The following is a 15,197-nucleotide window of genomic DNA, read 5'->3' as shown; positions in this document are numbered from 1 at the left end:
GGTGTACAGATAGTCAAATCTTTCATTCACTATTCTATAGAATTCAACATGTAAAATGGTTGACAAATAATCAAACCATATCTGCTCTTGACATATTCCCGATCCTTAACCTATGCAAACTGCACTATACCCTTCCGTTCTGTATATCCTTCAATTTCTCGGTCCACTAACAGGTCGCTCAACCAAGTTGTCTGCCACTTCGTCTCGGAATCGAGTAGAAACTCGACTCAATGAATCAGTAGCAATATCAGCATCTTCAACTGAAATTAAAGATGTCCGTCGAACTATCGCTTTACGATCATGCGATTTGATAATAGAGTCCACTAAATAGTATTGAAATACGTTCATTCTAACCGGTTAGACAAAGCACCTCACATAAAATTTTAAAATTCAGAAACTCACATCAATGGGAAAACCAACATAACAAAAGAAACTTCCGTTCTTTCATGTCCTTTAGTCCAAGACAACAGGAATCCAGCCAAACTATCCCAGAATGGCAAAACTGTAAGCATGACATACACCACAAACTTCATACAGCTCAATCCAAGAAAGTAAATCATTGACTGTTTGAAAAACCAACTTACTCGCGGAGGATGACCATATTCACCGGACTTGGTGCCTACAATACCTGCCTGTAATACTAGGCTGCCAAATGTTGACAGGAAAAACCATAGAATGGGCACACCAATTGTTGTGTCTAAAAGGATATTCAAAAAGTACCTGGTCCACTTAATCATCAACCGCATACTATCAAGCAACTCATATTCACCAATTGCATGGATTTGTGGGCGCTTCTTCTTTTGAACTCGATAAAATTGACAGAAATAAATTCAAAATATGAATACCACTAGAACCAAAGACTTGTTTCGAAACATCAAAGGACCTTAAATTGTTCAATTTTATCAAACTATGTAGATCTCTTACACTTACCACACAACCACAGGCCGACGAGGATGCTCTTGGTATCTCTTATAAACTAAAGATAAAACTGCCAAACCGCCCATTGCACCTTGCACTACAAGCGCAAAAGGTCCAAGTAATTGACATTGGTTGTCCATTTCCATTATATCGTACTAAATAATTCGACGGCTCTTCTCCCGAAGATTATGCAAACTGATAAGCAATTAATGCCTCTGTAACTTGTCTGTCTTCGATCTTCACGCAAATAACATGCTATTTCCAGGCACAGCAAATCGCAGTACTAGAAAAACCACAAGCAATAAAAGTGAGGAAAATGAAGAAGCAAGTTCGTGCCTGGGTTGGAGTTGTGGGAGACGGACGCGCCAAAATACGTCGATAACTAAATCACTTTGGTCTCTGAACCTTGAGTACGCGACACCTCTGCATCACTACTATGGAATCCCGTTCGCGATTGTCCATAATAAAGGGTGTGCTTATTGCTATAACAGTGATTATTGAACTGTTTTTTGATAATTTTAATATTTTTCTGTTGAATCTGATTTCGGCGTGGTTTCCTGACTGGCCGGCTACTATTACTGTTATGTTATCTGCTTCACTGTGGGGCTATTTTTACTTTATTACAGAGGTTAAAAATCAGTGATTCCAAATCAGACATTGTTACTAATTGAATAGACTATGAAAAAAGTGCATTTTTCATTCAGTGGAGACATTTTAGAGCCTGAAACGGGTGCTCTCTTAATATGTAATTGACCGTGATTGTAGAAAATTTGGATCTCATGAACGCAGGTAATCATAGGTCATTAGCAGACTATATACTTTTACACGCTTTGTCGACGTTTTATGGCATGGGAGGGCGATGCAGGTTCCTCAGCTGGAGATCGGTGTTTATAATTCCCTCCGTTCGCTGGCTGTTTTCAAGTTTATGGGTCTCTCAAAATTGGACTTATAGCAACGACAAAAAGCGCGAATCCTTGCTGTCTCCACTTGCTAAATCGAGATACTGTACTCAAATGTTTATTGTTATCTGGGTTTGTTGCTAATCTACAGGGGTCGTGTTCTTCCCAGAAGTAATCAAGTTCTCTCTAGAGATTGCGCATGAAGTTACAGAATGTAAAGACTTTTGAACTCACACTGACAGCATTTTAGCATATGCGATATTGCACTTCGAATGGCTTACCTGTACTGACACACTGCTTGTATCCAAGGTTTGAAGGTATGCATGTCAAGGATTTGAAGCTCCTATCTTACCACCTTAGCATTTGTCCCTACGATGAAGTACATGCTTCAACAATCTGATCTAAACATTGCGTATGATGTCACCTTTATCTACCGTCGCAACGACACAGTCGACATCAAAGCTGCATCATCTTCACCTGTTCCTAGTACTAGCTCCAGAAAATCCCGATTCTCGTTCCGCAAACAAAAACAATTTAAGTTCAACGTCGACAACAAACCACAAACCACAGTCGTCGGGGCATCCACTTTCTCCCCATCGTTGCGTGACGTAATATTCAGTCCATCAGGGTCTTGGGAATTTCACGCTCACGTCGAAAGAATGCCAATGTACCAAATACCTGACAACAGTCGTGGCTTGGAACGATGGCTCGAAAAAATGTGGGTTAAAAAGGATAAGTTACTAGACGGAGTAGAGAAGAAAGGAATGTCGCACAAAGGTCTCGGATTTGTATATTTTCCTGGAGACGATGTGTTTGAGCCTGAAGTTTCTTGATCTGATGAAAGCACGCTTTCTAATATTACTAGCTACGCAAATATGCTAATTAAATTAAATTATAATCTATTATACATCTAGATAGACAGCGTGCCCATCTTCGTTGCGACTTCGTCGTCCTCTGCTTCTTCCGGAACGTTCTCATCCTCTGCTTCTTCTAGATCTCTTGCTGTTGCTTTTTCAGAATCCTCTTCTTCTTCCTCGCTCGATTCTTCTTCAACATCAGAGTCCTCCTCCATGTCACTGAGCTCGTCCAGCTCACCAAAACCGCGATCTTCAAAAATGTCCATGATTTTGGCCACAATCGGGTCGTCTTCCGAAAACTTGTTTCCGTTCAGCTCAAGTTTTTCAAGCGCCAACATCTTAGTACCGAGGGCTTCGGTAATGAGTTCCACGCCCTTGATATCAATCTCGTTATATTGCAACCGCAAGGTCTTCAAGTTTGGAAAACTTGATGTGTTTGCCAACGCTTGACCAAAGACAACACCCCCTCTAGCCGAAAGCAGACAGTCACCGATTCCAAGCTCGACAAGTTCCTCACTCCAACTAGGCAAAACTTTTGCTAATGCCAACGCGCCCTTGACTGTGAATGTGTTATCCTGCAAGTCCAACATTTGCAGCTTCTTCGCGTCCGCTAATCCGTAGAGCAACAAATGTTCGATTCCCTCTTGCCGAATTCCGTTTTGATATAATCTGATCTCTTTAATTTCCTTGTTTGCAACAAAACATGCGCTCCATGCTTCCATACTGCCGTTTTCCAACCGATTTCGACCGCAAACCACAGTTTCAAGACTGTACCTTGACTCTGCTTTCGCCTTCGCTGCAGCCAGTTCTTTCAATGCAATTGCAACTTTTGATCCAGCGATTGGGCCAAATCCGTTGTTGGCTAATATCAAGTTCTTTAAAGGAACATGCTTGGATAGAAAGTCAGACAAGGGACCAATAGCCGCCAAACCCAAAGCATTATCAGACAGATTGATAGTATGTAAGTCAGGCAGTTCCAACAAAGCTGGAAACAAAACAGATAGACAAGCTGGAATTTCATCCTTCAGTCTTCCAGTGAACATATCAGCCAGGTTTGCATTCTACATGCGTCATTAGTATCCGGCTACCCTTCAAATACACACAAATACTATACTTTTAATGTCTTCTTAGTCTTGAGCACATCAGCAAGCGCAGTACAGGCATCAACACCAAATGTGTTTCCAGACAAATCAATTGATTCGAGCTGTTCGAAATTTCGAAGTTCTTCAGCGTAACTCGCAACATCGTCAGCTGTATCAAACTTTAGAGATTTTCCTTCCAATGAAAACTTCGTAGTCGCCATCTTCTAATTCTATTCTTTAGTGACAAATCTAGAGGCAACTAACTATTTAAATAAATCGAACAAAAAAAGTCAGATAAACGCGTCGGCATAGGGTTTTAATGTAATCAAAAATACGCTGACTGTATATTTCAGCATCTACGTCTGAACTCCCAACTGAGAAGTCGAGAGCAATTTATAATCGAATTCCTGTGAATCCCGGCCTTTTTGGATTTATTCAACGAGAGCGACATATAATTAAGTTTGTTCACAAACCAGAGATTGATATGAATTTGAGCAATACAAACATCAAAGGTGTTGAATCAGTCGACAGCTCGCCATCATGTGCGAAGCGTAAGTTTCCTGACTTTACTCTTGTATCTCATCTAACATATCAAATTAGCATTCACAGAGACGAAACAAGGTGTGTTCCTCGGAGAATTGCATAGCCCACACTATATACTGATGATTTAGACCGGCCAAAGCCATGCTGCGTCTGTATTGACGAGAAAATGGCTCGAGATGAGTGCATGCTTATGTCTCCAGACGGACGAACAGAGTGCAAGGACTTTATTTCTACGTACAAAACTTGCATGCGCGGATACGGATTTAATGTTTAAATTCCAGGCTTTGCCAAGATCACTGTATATAATTGACATTCTTAATCTATATTACAAATAACAATCTAATTTTAACGCTCTATGACTTTTCAACACAGGCCTTGTATAGCTGCATATAGTTCCACATCGTGAAGATTGAAAAGCAGCCAAAACACAAAGTCACGTTTGCAACGACCCATATATCTGGATATTGAGTTGGAGTTGGAATGGTTGCTTCAAGAATGCACAATCCTCCAATTGCTGCGTACGATAACTGACAAGGGTTAATTAATATCCGTCTGACAGTAGATTCCGAGTACGTACCAAAATAATCAGTTTGCCAAAAAATGACTTGGGCAGCTTGGCCACGGAGACCATTAACCAATTCCACAGGAACACTGTCGCTACACACTGAAGGGCAAGCCCGTCCCTTTTCAGCAACGGCCACATACTAAAACCAAGTTAGATATTTGCAACTTCATATGCAGACGCACTCCTACCTGAATACGGCTACATTGTTGATCCAGTAGATGAAGCTCTGAGTATTGGAGTCCGGACTATCCGCCAGCATCAAGGTTACAGGCAACAACGGCAGCAACACGCTCTTCTCATGTACCTGAAACGAACACAGAAAAAAACCCCAGGCAGAAGCAGAAACTCCCCATACCAACGCCTTCTTTTTGGGATGCACTAGCAAAAGAATACATACAGGTAAAACGACCAGCAGCGTCGCCGCTAAACTTAATCGCTGAAGCGTTTTTTGAGAGTACAGCTCTCGCAATTTAATGAAGGTGTTAAGAGCACACCAGATGTTAGCTACCTTGTCTTCCCACAAACCCCGATCAAAAGGGAATACCCTCAGTAAAATCTGCTTGAGTTGAATCAAGGCTGCGGCAAAGTTGAAACCGTCCCTTAATAACAGCGGCGCAAACACGACTCCAAATGTGAGCACAACGGACACCGCGAGAGATATAAATCGTAAAAAATTTAATCGTGGCTTTACGCAGATACCTAGCAGATACGCAAAGATCGGAAGTGCATAATAGAGTGCCATTTGTTTGAACGACAATGACAAAACAAAAAAAATTGAACCAAGAAAAAGTCTTCCTCGGAAGATATTTGTGATTCCAAGAAGCGTTAGACCCAGCATGACAGAGTTATACTGAAAGTGACCATGGTCAATTAAGATCAACGCAGGCTGTAGTAGAATTGCAGCAGTAGCTGTGCTGTGATTCAGAGGCGACAATCCGTGTTCTCTTATAACGTAACGTATAAACATTGATACGGCTGGAATATATATAAAGGCTTCGCTAACAAGCACCGTGAGTCGCATGTAGGACTTCAAGTTCTCATTTTCACAGCCTCTAGACGACTCTAGCGCAAACCAATCCGGATTTATAATCTTCCCACTAGAAAATGAGTCATGTCAAATACACAAACATAGAGGCTTACATGTACCCGAGCAACCAGGAGTGATAAGCAGTCAATGGTGGATAGTCCAGACCCCAATACTGCAGGTCATACCAATACCACTTTTTCATCGGTAAGTGTAAAGTTATTTCCATCCAGTGTCTCTGTGCTTCAAAATCTCCATGCATTGGCGCATCATTGAAACCTGAGAACGTAAATAACAATACCTTAAAATAATAAACTGTCTTCTCACCTGAATACGGTCCTAATCCAACGCCTAATCTGAATAAAAGTGAAATGATAATGATAACTTGCCGGGCAACCCACTGTGTCCGAGCAGCTTTAAATGTACTTAAGAACACACTTAAAGGTGAATTGTCATACACGTCAGTCGAGCCGTCTGCATGTACTTGCTCTTCATGCGCTGGAACCGACTTCCTTAGTTCGTTTTTCCCCGAGCTACCAATCTGCTCTGTGCTAGACATAACAGAATAATAAAACCAAATCTACTCAATCAATTCGACAGACACAACACTTGATTACTCCTGCTTCCACCAAGTTACAGTAATTTGTTGTTACGAGTGAATTGCTCAACCCTGATACAACCCTGAACGCACTTAATCCAACAGCCTCACAAAATGAGGCTTGCCGAGTCAGGTGTGTTTTGCTAGATCGAAAGTAGGTACATTCATTCTCCGTTCGATCGCACTTCAACAGACACCATCGTTGGCAGTACATTTACAATTTTTGAGTTTGCTTATACCTTAGATTATAAGATATAGTAAACAAGACCAAAATTTTTTGAAGCTTGGGTGCCTTTCACAGAATTCGTTGCTCATGCCGTCGCCTAATCCTTCAGATCAATGTCGAACATTAGAATCCATGTCCCCGCTTAACAAAAAGCGGAAAGCGACGGATCTGAACATGTCAGTGACGCAGAAAACTGAAGTTTATTCATCGTCACTACTGCGGTCTGAATTAGATAGAGGGGAAAACGCTCGAGCAAAAACCATCGTTGTGCCGTCCGTACAAAAGATGAAGAATTCTCGACACAATACAGCAAATTTTGAAAAGTAAGGACTTGTATTCGAATAATTTATGATAAAACTAACAAGAGCTGTAGAGAAACACAAGAAATTCCACGAAAATACAATTACTCCCTAAGGTGTCATGTTTGCCATCGACAGAATCCGTCGCTACTATCGGCAGAGAGTCAGGATTGCGATCTTTGTCATCAGACAACATGCCTGATATGCATGCGACAGTGTGAAGCTTGCCGGTCCTTATGCTGTAGTCAGTGTAGCCATGACATGTATGTTACTTTCATTAGTTTGTGTGCGGTTTACTCTTCTAACAAAACTAGATTTCCGGACGAGGAAGTATACTGCTCGACGTGTTTCGCATCTAAATAATTTTGGAGCAGTGGCTAAAGTTATTCACATTGGAGTTCATTTGTTACAAACGGTTTTGCCATCTACAGCGGAGTTTTCAAGCACAGTTTTAAGGACAATTTTAGTTAAGTTTATCAGCATTATTGTACATACATTCTTCCGTTAAATAAGAACATTCTGTTTTTATATTTTTACGCAGGTACTTGTGTTTTAAACAAGAATTTATCTTGTATCTTGTATCTTGTATCTTGTATCTTGTCTTTATGAATTTAATGAATATGATCAAGTTTTTCCGTAGTTTATATAGATACCAGTGCTGGAAGTGAGTGACCTCTAGGGTGTTCGCAGTTGATGGGTTAGGTGTTGCTAGCAAGTGTGTCATTAAGGGTTTGGTGAATTGTAAGACATCATGTATTGACCCCTGAATCTGACTATTAGGGTTTGGATTAAATACCGGTGTAAATTTGGTGCTTAAACATGTTTAACCCTGTCCACAGGCGTCTCTTCAACGCTAATTTATAGAGAATTGAATAATGAAATGTATAGTTTGCTATAAGCTGCACTCAGCAAAAAATTTACCTCAAATGTCAATACTGATCACGAATATAATCTAAGAATTTGAATATGTAAACTTTAAAATTATAGGCTTTTTATATTAAGGTTTTCCTACAATTACGAAGATCCTGGTGCTGGCATACGAGAAGCTTACATAATACTATTCACTTTTCACGCCTAGTCCCAATTGCTGTCATCAAACGAGCAGACACCTAGTTTTGGTGCCAATTGGACTATTAATTGTTTTATACAGAGTGACACGTAGCAATTGCACATTTGAATGGTTTTTTGCCTTCGCTCAGCTCTTTTTTCAAAAAAGTCGTATTACTGGACTACTACTGCTGCTGTTGCGACATCAATCTCAATCTTCTTATACTATCCAACACATTCTTTACTTGGCTCGAAAGCTGGATTCAGTCGACTTTACAGTTCATTCTCACAATCGACAGTCAGAGGTTCAAATATGTTCCAGAATCCATTGATGCCTGGCGGAGGGCCAGTCATAGGGTCGACAGCATTTACAGTAGTAACATCAGAACTCGAACGCCCTGAGCTTGACAATCGGTCGTATAAGGTCATCAAGCTTCACAATGACCTCGAAGCTCTTTTGATTCACGACCCTGATACCGACAAGTCTTCGGCTGCGTTAGACGTTCGTGTCGGTGCATTCTCTGATCCAAAAGATCTACAGGGTTTAGCTCATTTTTGTGAACACTTGCTATTTATGGGGACAGAGAAGTATCCAAAAGAAAACGATTACAGCGAGTATCTGTCGTCTCATTCTGGTCACTCAAATGCGTATACGGATAGTTGTGACACAAACTACTTTTTTGAAGTTGGTCATGAGCACCTTGAAGGTGCGCTAGATCGGTTTGCCCAATTCTTTATCGCGCCGCTCTTTTCTCCAGATTGTAAAGATAGAGAAATTAGAGCAGTTGATTCCGGTATGATCTTTATCGTTGAGCCTACGACATAACTAATCGTCTTCAGAAAATAAGAAGAATCTGCAGTCTGATTTATGGAGACTTCACCAATTGGACAAGTCTCTTGCTAACCCAGACTACGCGTACTCAAACTTTAGCACTGGGAACATTGAGACATTAGAGACAATTCCCGTATCGCAAGGCATTGATGTCAGAGACGAACTTTTGAAGTTTCACAATAAATACTACTCGGCCAATGTCATGAAGCTTGTTATTCTTGGCCGAGAGCCTTTGGAACAGCTCGAGCAATGGACGGTTGAAAAGTTTTCTGCTGTAAGCAATAGCAAGGTGTCACCCCCCAAGTTTGAAGGAACGCCGTATACAGAGAAGGAACTACAGAAAGCCATTTTTGCCAAGCCGGTCATGGATGAAAGACGCTTGGAAATCTCATTCCTCTTTCCCGACCAAAGACCGCTGTATAGAAGCCATCCGGGACAGTATTACTCGCATCTGATTGGGCACGAGGGTCCTGGATCGATATTGCACTATTTGAAGAGCAAGTCCTGGGCAAACGGCCTGTCTGCTGGCCCGTCCCATGTGACTGATGGTGCTGAATTTTTCGAAATTTCAGTTGACTTGGCATCCGAAGGTTTGAAGAATTATGAAAATGTTATGGTGACTGTGTTTCAGTACCTTAAACTGCTGAAGCAAACGGAACCTCAGGAATGGATTTATAACGAGCTAAGGGATGTTGCTGCTAGCAACTTCAGATTTAGACAGAAAACTCCAGCTTCTTCGACAACGTCTCGTCTTGCAGCTGTGATGCAGCAGGACCTACCAAGAGAGTGGTTGCTGAGTGGAATAGCTCTGTATCGCGAATTCGACAAGGACGAAATTTCCAGGTCCGCGAACTACTTCAATCCTGGCGCCTTCCGGTACACTTTGGTCAGCCAGGATTATCCCGGTGATTGGGATAAGAAGGAAAAGTGGTATGGTACTGAGTACAAGATTGAAGACATCAAATCCAAGCTTTTGGAAGACATCAAGTCTGCACCCCTCAACTCGGAACTGTACTTGCCAGAAAAGAACGAGTTTATTGCGACCAACTTTGATGTCGACAAGAAAGAAGTTGACTCCCCTACCAAAAGTCCCGCGCTCATTACAGATATTCCTGGACTTAGAGTCTGGTTTAAGAACGATGACACCTTTTGGGTCCCTAAGGCAAACATTCATATTTCTATAAGAAACCCAGTTACTTCCATCAGTCCTGGAAGCACTGTTAAGACTAGAATGCTGGTCGAGCTCATTGTCGACTCTCTTAACGCTTATGCATATGCTGCCAATATTGCTGGCCTGAACTATTACATTGGTATGACTTCTGACGGGATTGCCATTGGTATTGATGGATATAACCACAAGATGGTTGTATTGTTAAAGAAGATTTTGGAGAAAATCAGCGATTTTAAAGTTGAGACTGAACGATTCAACGTCATAAAAGAGGAGGTTAAACGCGAATATAAAAACTTTGATTTCAGCATCCCCTATCACCAAATTGGGTTTTACACTTCGTATTTGATGTCCGAGAAGTCATTTTTGAATGAAGAGAAGCTGGTAGAGCTTGACGCGCTACAGCCTGAAGATGTACAGTTGTTCATTCCTCACCTGACAAAGCAGTTTGATACAGAAATTCTGGTACACGGAAACCTGGTCAAAGACGATGCCCACACCGTCGTGAAGCTCGTTGACAGCATTCTCAAGCATAGGCCACTGCCGTCCAGTATGGAGATTCGACAACGATCTTTGGTTCTCCCACCTGCAACCAAGTTGGCATACAAACGTCAGAACGGTGATGCTAAAAATGTGAACTCTTGCATTGAATACTATTGCCAGGTTGGCGAGTTGACCAATCGAAGACAGCGAGTTACGTTGGCTTTGTTAGCACAGATTGGTAACGAGCCCGCATTTAATCAGTTGAGGACAAAAGAGCAGCTTGGATATGTTGTCTTCAGCGGCGTTAGACAAACTCGTACTTATATGGGCTACCGAGTTTTGATTCAAAGTGAAAAGACGACCGAGTATCTCGAGACTCGGATTGATGCATTTTTTAACAAGTTTGCAACTTTGATTAAAGAAATGCCAGAAGAAGAGTATCAGAAACACGTCAAGAGTCTGATCATCAAACGCAAAGAGAAGCTGAAGAACCTAAATGAAGAGACCAACCGATATTGGGGTAATATTCAGTCGGGATACTACGATTACTTCAAAAGTATGTATTTGTTCACGAAAAAAATTTTTACTTACTGACAACCGTTAGACATTGTTGAGGTCGAGATTTTGCCTACGATTACCAAGGACGAGGTCTTAGAGCTGTTCAACAGATATGTCCATCCGTCTTCAGCGTCACGGTCAAAGTTAGTCGTCCAGTTGCAGTCTCAATGTGCACCACCATTGCCCACGTTGACACGTTTGTTAGAGACCGGATTTGCCGAGTTTTGGAAGTTGAACTCTCTACCTGCTGACCAGATTGCGTCACATACAGCTATTGCACAGATGGCCGAGAGCGCTGACCCTTTGGCTTCTTTTAAAGAGTTTTTCTTAAAAGCTAGTTTGGGGGAAGTATGGGAAACAAATGGCAAGGATTTTGTTGCAGAGCAGATTAAACTTACCACTCCACCAGTTGAAGAGGAAGGCACAGAGCTGGTTGATGATGTGGTCAAGTTCAAATCTTTATCAAGCATATCGGTTGCGCCTATGCCCGTGCAGGATTTGACTATGTTCAAAGAACTCGACTCCAAGTTGTAAACCGGCCATGCGACAATGTCATTAATGTACAGTAATTGTTTTGTCTTGATTTAATTTAGAATAGATGTTATGCATCTAGAGCCTTCGCCTTTGGCTGATTGTACAAGTTATTTCTTTCATCATTTATTGCAAATTGAAGTGATTACAACGAGACCACGATACCCCAAGTATAATCTTATCTCTCGTACATCCAGGTCAACGCGTGCTTAACTTTAGAAATGTAATTTTTTGATTCAAAGTAGGTTTAACGATGTCTAATGGTGATGGTTCATTTGAAATCGTAATCCGCCTGTTTCGTTAGTTTATTTTTTGAAAATCATAACAGTTCAAATTACTTACAGTATGTGCAAGTATTGGGACCATCTTGATCAAGATTTATAAAAACTTTCTACAATAATAAGTCAGTGTCTTTTTGGAAAATTGTCTTTAAGCGCATACTGGGTGTCCCTGAACTCCGCTACCTGTTATCAATGTTAGATGTATACACATACAGTCAAAGCACATACCTCCGTCACAAGAAGCAATGTTGGTGTCAACAAAGCGAACTGGCTCTTCAGCAATCAAGTTGATAGCAGCATAAGGCCTAGGCTATCGTCGCCGTCAAAAATGAACCCACTTTCTCTACTCAATTCACAAACCTGAGCTTCAAGATTTTTCTGCGCAAATCTAGGTCCAACCATTGCGGCAGAGCGCGGCCTCTGGCTAACAGCCCATGTCTCTTCACGGTTAGGCGCCTGCAAGCTCAAAGCCTTTTCCTGCTCAGTCAACTGAACTTCCTCTGCCGTCTTTGCGACTTCGTTGGCATATGATCGCGACTGACATGTGGCGACAATGCGAGTCGGCCGAGAAAATCGTGCTGTGCTAAGTGCTGCTCGTCTGTACAGTGCCAACATTATAATCAATATGTGTAGCTATCTGATCTCGTCGTTTTAATTGTCTCCCGTGAACATTCAACGATGAGATGTGGAAAGGGTTAGGGGTTTGGAATTGGTCTCTAACCATTGGCTGCTTGCTCATGTCGTGCGGCGTCGACCAGTTGTCCTGGCAACGGCAGCTCAGAAGTGTGTCAATAATACGCCGCACGTTTTGAGCGCGCCTCTTCTCCAATCCTTTGTTTATCAGCAGTTCAGTATCAGCAAAATGGCAGCAAGGATTTCAATGGCACCGTCTGAGATTGAGAGCTCTACATATCAAGAGAAGGGAAACAGAGGATCATTATATTCGGCAGTTGCACATATTTTCCAAGAAGCACAAAAATCAGTCACTGTTCATCGCAAGCTCAGTATCAAGCTCTGGGCTCTTCAGCAACAAGCCGGTAACAGAGGATACGAAGAAAAATACAATGAGATATTTGTAAGCATGCTAAACCGTGTTCTTCCCGTCAAGAAGAGCGAGCCTTGTGCAAAGCGAGTGGTTAAATTTTGTACCCAGATTGTGGAGTATATCAACACACAAGGTACATGTTGTGTGAATTTATTTGCCTTGTATATACTGACAAGCTAGATAAACAGAAAAGACCTGCAGATGCTGATTCTGATGTCGATATGGGCACCTCTGATGACGAAGGGGCAGAATCTACTATCGGATCAAGATTTGTAGAGTTCTTGCTTCAGCACTTACTACGTGGGGTTGATGCAAAAAACAAACTTGTTCGGTACAGAGTATGTCAGATACTTGCGCTTGTTGTTCACAGTCTAGGCGAGATTGAGTGGGTTTTCTTGTGCTTATGCATTATATTCACTAATGACAACAGCGATGATTTGTTCCAAGAGCTACGATCAAGTTTTGTCAGAAGGTTACACGACAAAGAAAGCTCAATTCGTGTTCAGGCTGTACTTGGTCTTTCTCGTCTTCAAGGAACTGATGATGACGAAGAGCCCGAGCCAATTTCTGAATTGCTTTTAAACTCATTGCAGCACGACAGCAAAGCGTATGTATAGTTGCTAAATTGTGAGACCGAACTCACAATAGACAGTGAGGTTCGACGGGCCGTGTTGCTTAATCTAGTGTTAACTCACACGAGTATGCCGTATGCGTTGGAGAGAGCTAGAGACATGGATACCGCGACTCGTCGCAGCGTATATAGCAGAGTGCTGCCAGAAATTGGTGATTTCCGCCTGCTTAGTATTGGTATGAGAGAGAAAATTTTGACCTGGGGATTGAATGATCCTGAGGAAAGCGTGAGAAACGCAGCGACTAAAACGTTTGGCCAAGGTTGGCTAGAGAACACGGGCAATGATATTTTAGAGGTACAGCAATGATTCTTGCAGACTTCAAAGTACTAATGAAGTATAAAGCTTTTAGAGAGACTTGACGTTCTCAACAGCAAGATTGCAGAGCAAGCGATAATGGAGCTATTTGCCTTTCGCAAGGATTTGGTAAAAGGACTAAGTTTTCCTGGTATATATTGGTTGCGAGAAAAATCAGACAGATCTAACACTAGTACAGACGCGTTGTGGGAGAGTCTTACACCCGAAACAGTGTTTTTGGCTCAAGCCTTCGCAACATACTGCCATGAGTCAGGCTTGGACGATTTCCTGGAAGAAAAACTTCCAGAAGTGACCAAACTTGCGTTTTACGCAGAATATTACAGTGGCTTCTTAGACAATGAGAAAAGTGATAGTGACATCGTAGTCGAAAAAGAGTTTATCTTAGAGCAGCTGTTGACACTCTGCGCCAATCTCGACTACTTTGATGAAATGGGTAGACGCAAGATGTTTGTTGTTGTTCGTAAGTATAGCACATAACTACTGAAGACATGCATTAATATGAACTAGGAAACATTTTGTCAAAAAAGTCACTACCGGAAACCGTTCGACAGCCGGCAGCATTTGTATTGCTTAAAGTCTCTGTTTGTGAACGGAATTTGTATCAAGAGACAAGGTCAGAAACGGAATTGTAATTTATAAAGACACCCTGAAATTTGTGAAAATTGCGATACCAATCAGTATAACAGCAGATATTATTAAAAAAAATCGTAAGTACCATGTAAGCGCGGTTGTCGACGGTCGTCGCATGGTTTCAGTATAGGTCGACAAAGGCTAGATAAATACCAGCATAATAATCTGCCTATACTGCTAGCCGCCAGGGTTTTTCCAAACCCCTGGCTATATTATTTCCCAGATGTCGGCATTTTTATGCTCACTTAAGGTAAGAACACAAATTACATGGCTGGAAAGAGACATGGCAAAATGCATCAAAAAATTTTCACACTTCAGATCATGGGACTTTCTTCCAAGGATAAAGGTACGCACAGTTGTTTGCAATGGCTGCGATAATTTAATCAACGGTCTTAGACACTGAATTTTTTTTTTTGCCAGATTTTGACTATCGTGATGCCTTCCTTCTACTAGTCAGTCTAGTGTTTCACGCGTCCTGGTCACAGTTTTGTGACAATCTCACACCCTTCGATGCTATATACAGCGCACGTAAATATAAAGCTCATTTTTCATTTTTAACTGTGATTGCTCATATTTCCATTATTTGTAGGTATAGTAGGTACAGCTTTCTCAGTAATAATAAGAATGGAATAAACTGGACCAGGTCCACAACGTTTACAAGGTA

At 41.6% G+C, this 15,197-nt stretch overlaps 8 protein-coding genes across 8 annotated transcripts; 4 read left to right on the top strand and 4 right to left on the bottom strand.

Annotated features, from left to right (window-relative positions):
- Positions 1-4: 4 nt before the first annotated feature.
- Positions 5-1,491, bottom strand: V1512DRAFT_257909 (vacuolar membrane protein-domain-containing protein). The gene is made up of 4 exons (XM_066915331.1): positions 931-1,491; positions 770-883; positions 403-720; positions 5-349 (listed from the first exon to the last, which is right to left on the bottom strand). Exons 1-4 carry the CDS (start codon positions 1,062-1,064, stop codon positions 151-153), a joined length of 765 nt encoding a protein of 254 aa, XP_066773520.1. The 5' UTR covers positions 1,065-1,491; the 3' UTR covers positions 5-150.
- Positions 1,173-2,724, top strand: V1512DRAFT_274001 (uncharacterized protein). Its single transcript, XM_066917754.1, has 6 exons — positions 1,173-1,546; positions 1,594-1,663; positions 1,708-1,923; positions 1,969-2,021; positions 2,068-2,134; positions 2,178-2,724. The coding sequence occupies exons 1-6, from the start codon at positions 1,355-1,357 to the stop codon at positions 2,648-2,650; spliced, it is 1,071 nt and encodes a 356-aa protein (XP_066773519.1). The 5' UTR covers positions 1,173-1,354; the 3' UTR covers positions 2,651-2,724.
- On the bottom strand, positions 2,692-4,110 carry V1512DRAFT_257899 (uncharacterized protein). Its single transcript, XM_066915330.1, has 2 exons — positions 3,789-4,110; positions 2,692-3,735 (listed from the first exon to the last, which is right to left on the bottom strand). Exons 1-2 carry the CDS (start codon positions 3,975-3,977, stop codon positions 2,728-2,730), a joined length of 1,197 nt encoding a protein of 398 aa, XP_066773518.1. The 5' UTR covers positions 3,978-4,110; the 3' UTR covers positions 2,692-2,727.
- Positions 4,111-4,164: 54 nt separating this feature from the next.
- V1512DRAFT_220246 (cysteine alpha-hairpin motif superfamily) lies at positions 4,165-4,654 on the top strand. Its single transcript, XM_066913680.1, has 3 exons — positions 4,165-4,307; positions 4,357-4,377; positions 4,428-4,654. The coding sequence occupies exons 1-3, from the start codon at positions 4,241-4,243 to the stop codon at positions 4,571-4,573; spliced, it is 234 nt and encodes a 77-aa protein (XP_066773517.1). The 5' UTR covers positions 4,165-4,240; the 3' UTR covers positions 4,574-4,654.
- Positions 4,528-6,643, bottom strand: V1512DRAFT_64263 (glycosyl transferase). The gene is made up of 5 exons (XM_066918460.1): positions 6,216-6,643; positions 6,005-6,167; positions 5,053-5,961; positions 4,877-5,003; positions 4,528-4,826 (listed from the first exon to the last, which is right to left on the bottom strand). Exons 1-5 carry the CDS (start codon positions 6,445-6,447, stop codon positions 4,653-4,655), a joined length of 1,605 nt encoding a protein of 534 aa, XP_066773516.1. The 5' UTR covers positions 6,448-6,643; the 3' UTR covers positions 4,528-4,652.
- A 1,728-nt stretch (positions 6,644-8,371) lies between these two features.
- Positions 8,372-11,633, top strand: V1512DRAFT_245607 (Metalloenzyme, LuxS/M16 peptidase-like protein; the record flags this gene model as incomplete). The annotated part of the gene is made up of 3 exons (XM_066914383.1): positions 8,372-8,852; positions 8,899-11,097; positions 11,146-11,633. 3 exons carry the CDS (start codon positions 8,372-8,374, stop codon positions 11,631-11,633), a joined length of 3,168 nt encoding a protein of 1,055 aa, XP_066773515.1.
- Positions 11,570-12,555, bottom strand: V1512DRAFT_257886 (zinc-finger domain-containing protein). Its single transcript, XM_066915329.1, has 5 exons — positions 12,272-12,555; positions 12,140-12,221; positions 12,072-12,094; positions 11,973-12,021; positions 11,570-11,922 (listed from the first exon to the last, which is right to left on the bottom strand). Exons 1-5 carry the CDS (start codon positions 12,524-12,526, stop codon positions 11,888-11,890), a joined length of 444 nt encoding a protein of 147 aa, XP_066773514.1. The 5' UTR covers positions 12,527-12,555; the 3' UTR covers positions 11,570-11,887.
- On the top strand, positions 12,537-14,634 carry V1512DRAFT_257883 (armadillo-type protein). Its single transcript, XM_066915328.1, has 7 exons — positions 12,537-13,089; positions 13,137-13,341; positions 13,387-13,563; positions 13,609-13,882; positions 13,931-14,033; positions 14,082-14,363; positions 14,411-14,634. Exons 1-7 carry the CDS (start codon positions 12,774-12,776, stop codon positions 14,533-14,535), a joined length of 1,482 nt encoding a protein of 493 aa, XP_066773513.1. The 5' UTR covers positions 12,537-12,773; the 3' UTR covers positions 14,536-14,634.
- The last annotated feature ends 563 nt before the right edge of the window (positions 14,635-15,197 follow it).

Source organism: Lipomyces arxii (genome assembly GCF_038497795.1).
Source record: "Lipomyces arxii strain Phaff 12-163 unplaced genomic scaffold V1512scaffold_2, whole genome shotgun sequence".
In the NCBI taxonomy this organism is placed as follows: Eukaryota; Fungi; Ascomycota; class Lipomycetes; order Lipomycetales; family Lipomycetaceae; genus Lipomyces; species Lipomyces arxii.
This window is presented reverse-complemented; position numbering and strand designations above follow the sequence as displayed.

Bases quoted from the DNA above. Each gene is read 5' to 3' on its own strand.
- V1512DRAFT_257909 (XM_066915331.1), bottom strand. From the start codon at position 1,064: ATGGAAATGGACAACCAATGTCAATTACTTGGACCTTTTGCGCTTGTA. The intron at 721-769 runs GTGAATATGAGT...TAAGTGGACCAG, and splicing joins CCCACAAATCCATGCAATTG to GTACTTTTTGAATATCCTTT. The intron at 350-402 runs GTGAGTTTCTGA...CTAACCGGTTAG, and splicing joins ATGTTGGTTTTCCCATTGAT to AATGAACGTATTTCAATACT.
- V1512DRAFT_274001 (XM_066917754.1), top strand. From the start codon at position 1,355: ATGGAATCCCGTTCGCGATTGTCCATAATAAAGGGTGTGCTTATTGCT. The intron at 1,547-1,593 runs GTTAAAAATCAG...CTAATTGAATAG, and splicing joins ATTTTTACTTTATTACAGAG to ACTATGAAAAAAGTGCATTT. The intron at 2,022-2,067 runs GTTACAGAATGT...ACAGCATTTTAG, and splicing joins CTCTAGAGATTGCGCATGAA to CATATGCGATATTGCACTTC.
- V1512DRAFT_257899 (XM_066915330.1), bottom strand. From the start codon at position 3,977: ATGGCGACTACGAAGTTTTCATTGGAAGGAAAATCTCTAAAGTTTGAT. The intron at 3,736-3,788 runs GTATAGTATTTG...TGACGCATGTAG, and splicing joins AGACTAAGAAGACATTAAAA to AATGCAAACCTGGCTGATAT.
- V1512DRAFT_220246 (XM_066913680.1), top strand. From the start codon at position 4,241: ATGAATTTGAGCAATACAAACATCAAAGGTGTTGAATCAGTCGACAGC. The intron at 4,308-4,356 runs GTAAGTTTCCTG...ATATCAAATTAG, and splicing joins CTCGCCATCATGTGCGAAGC to CATTCACAGAGACGAAACAA. The intron at 4,378-4,427 runs GTGTGTTCCTCG...CTGATGATTTAG, and splicing joins ATTCACAGAGACGAAACAAG to ACCGGCCAAAGCCATGCTGC.
- V1512DRAFT_64263 (XM_066918460.1), bottom strand. From the start codon at position 6,447: ATGTCTAGCACAGAGCAGATTGGTAGCTCGGGGAAAAACGAACTAAGG. The intron at 6,168-6,215 runs GTGAGAAGACAG...TTACGTTCTCAG, and splicing joins TGGATTAGGACCGTATTCAG to GTTTCAATGATGCGCCAATG. The intron at 5,962-6,004 runs GTAAGCCTCTAT...CTCATTTTCTAG, and splicing joins TCCTGGTTGCTCGGGTACAT to TGGGAAGATTATAAATCCGG.
- V1512DRAFT_257886 (XM_066915329.1), bottom strand. From the start codon at position 12,526: ATGTTGGCACTGTACAGACGAGCAGCACTTAGCACAGCACGATTTTCT. The intron at 12,095-12,139 runs GTATGTGCTTTG...CATTGATAACAG, and splicing joins CATTGCTTCTTGTGACGGAG to GTAGCGGAGTTCAGGGACAC. The intron at 11,923-11,972 runs GTAAGTAATTTG...CTAACGAAACAG, and splicing joins TCCCAATACTTGCACATACT to GCGGATTACGATTTCAAATG.
- V1512DRAFT_257883 (XM_066915328.1), top strand. From the start codon at position 12,774: ATGGCAGCAAGGATTTCAATGGCACCGTCTGAGATTGAGAGCTCTACA. The intron at 13,342-13,386 runs GTGGGTTTTCTT...TAATGACAACAG, and splicing joins CACAGTCTAGGCGAGATTGA to CGATGATTTGTTCCAAGAGC. The intron at 14,364-14,410 runs GTAAGTATAGCA...AATATGAACTAG, and splicing joins CAAGATGTTTGTTGTTGTTC to GAAACATTTTGTCAAAAAAG.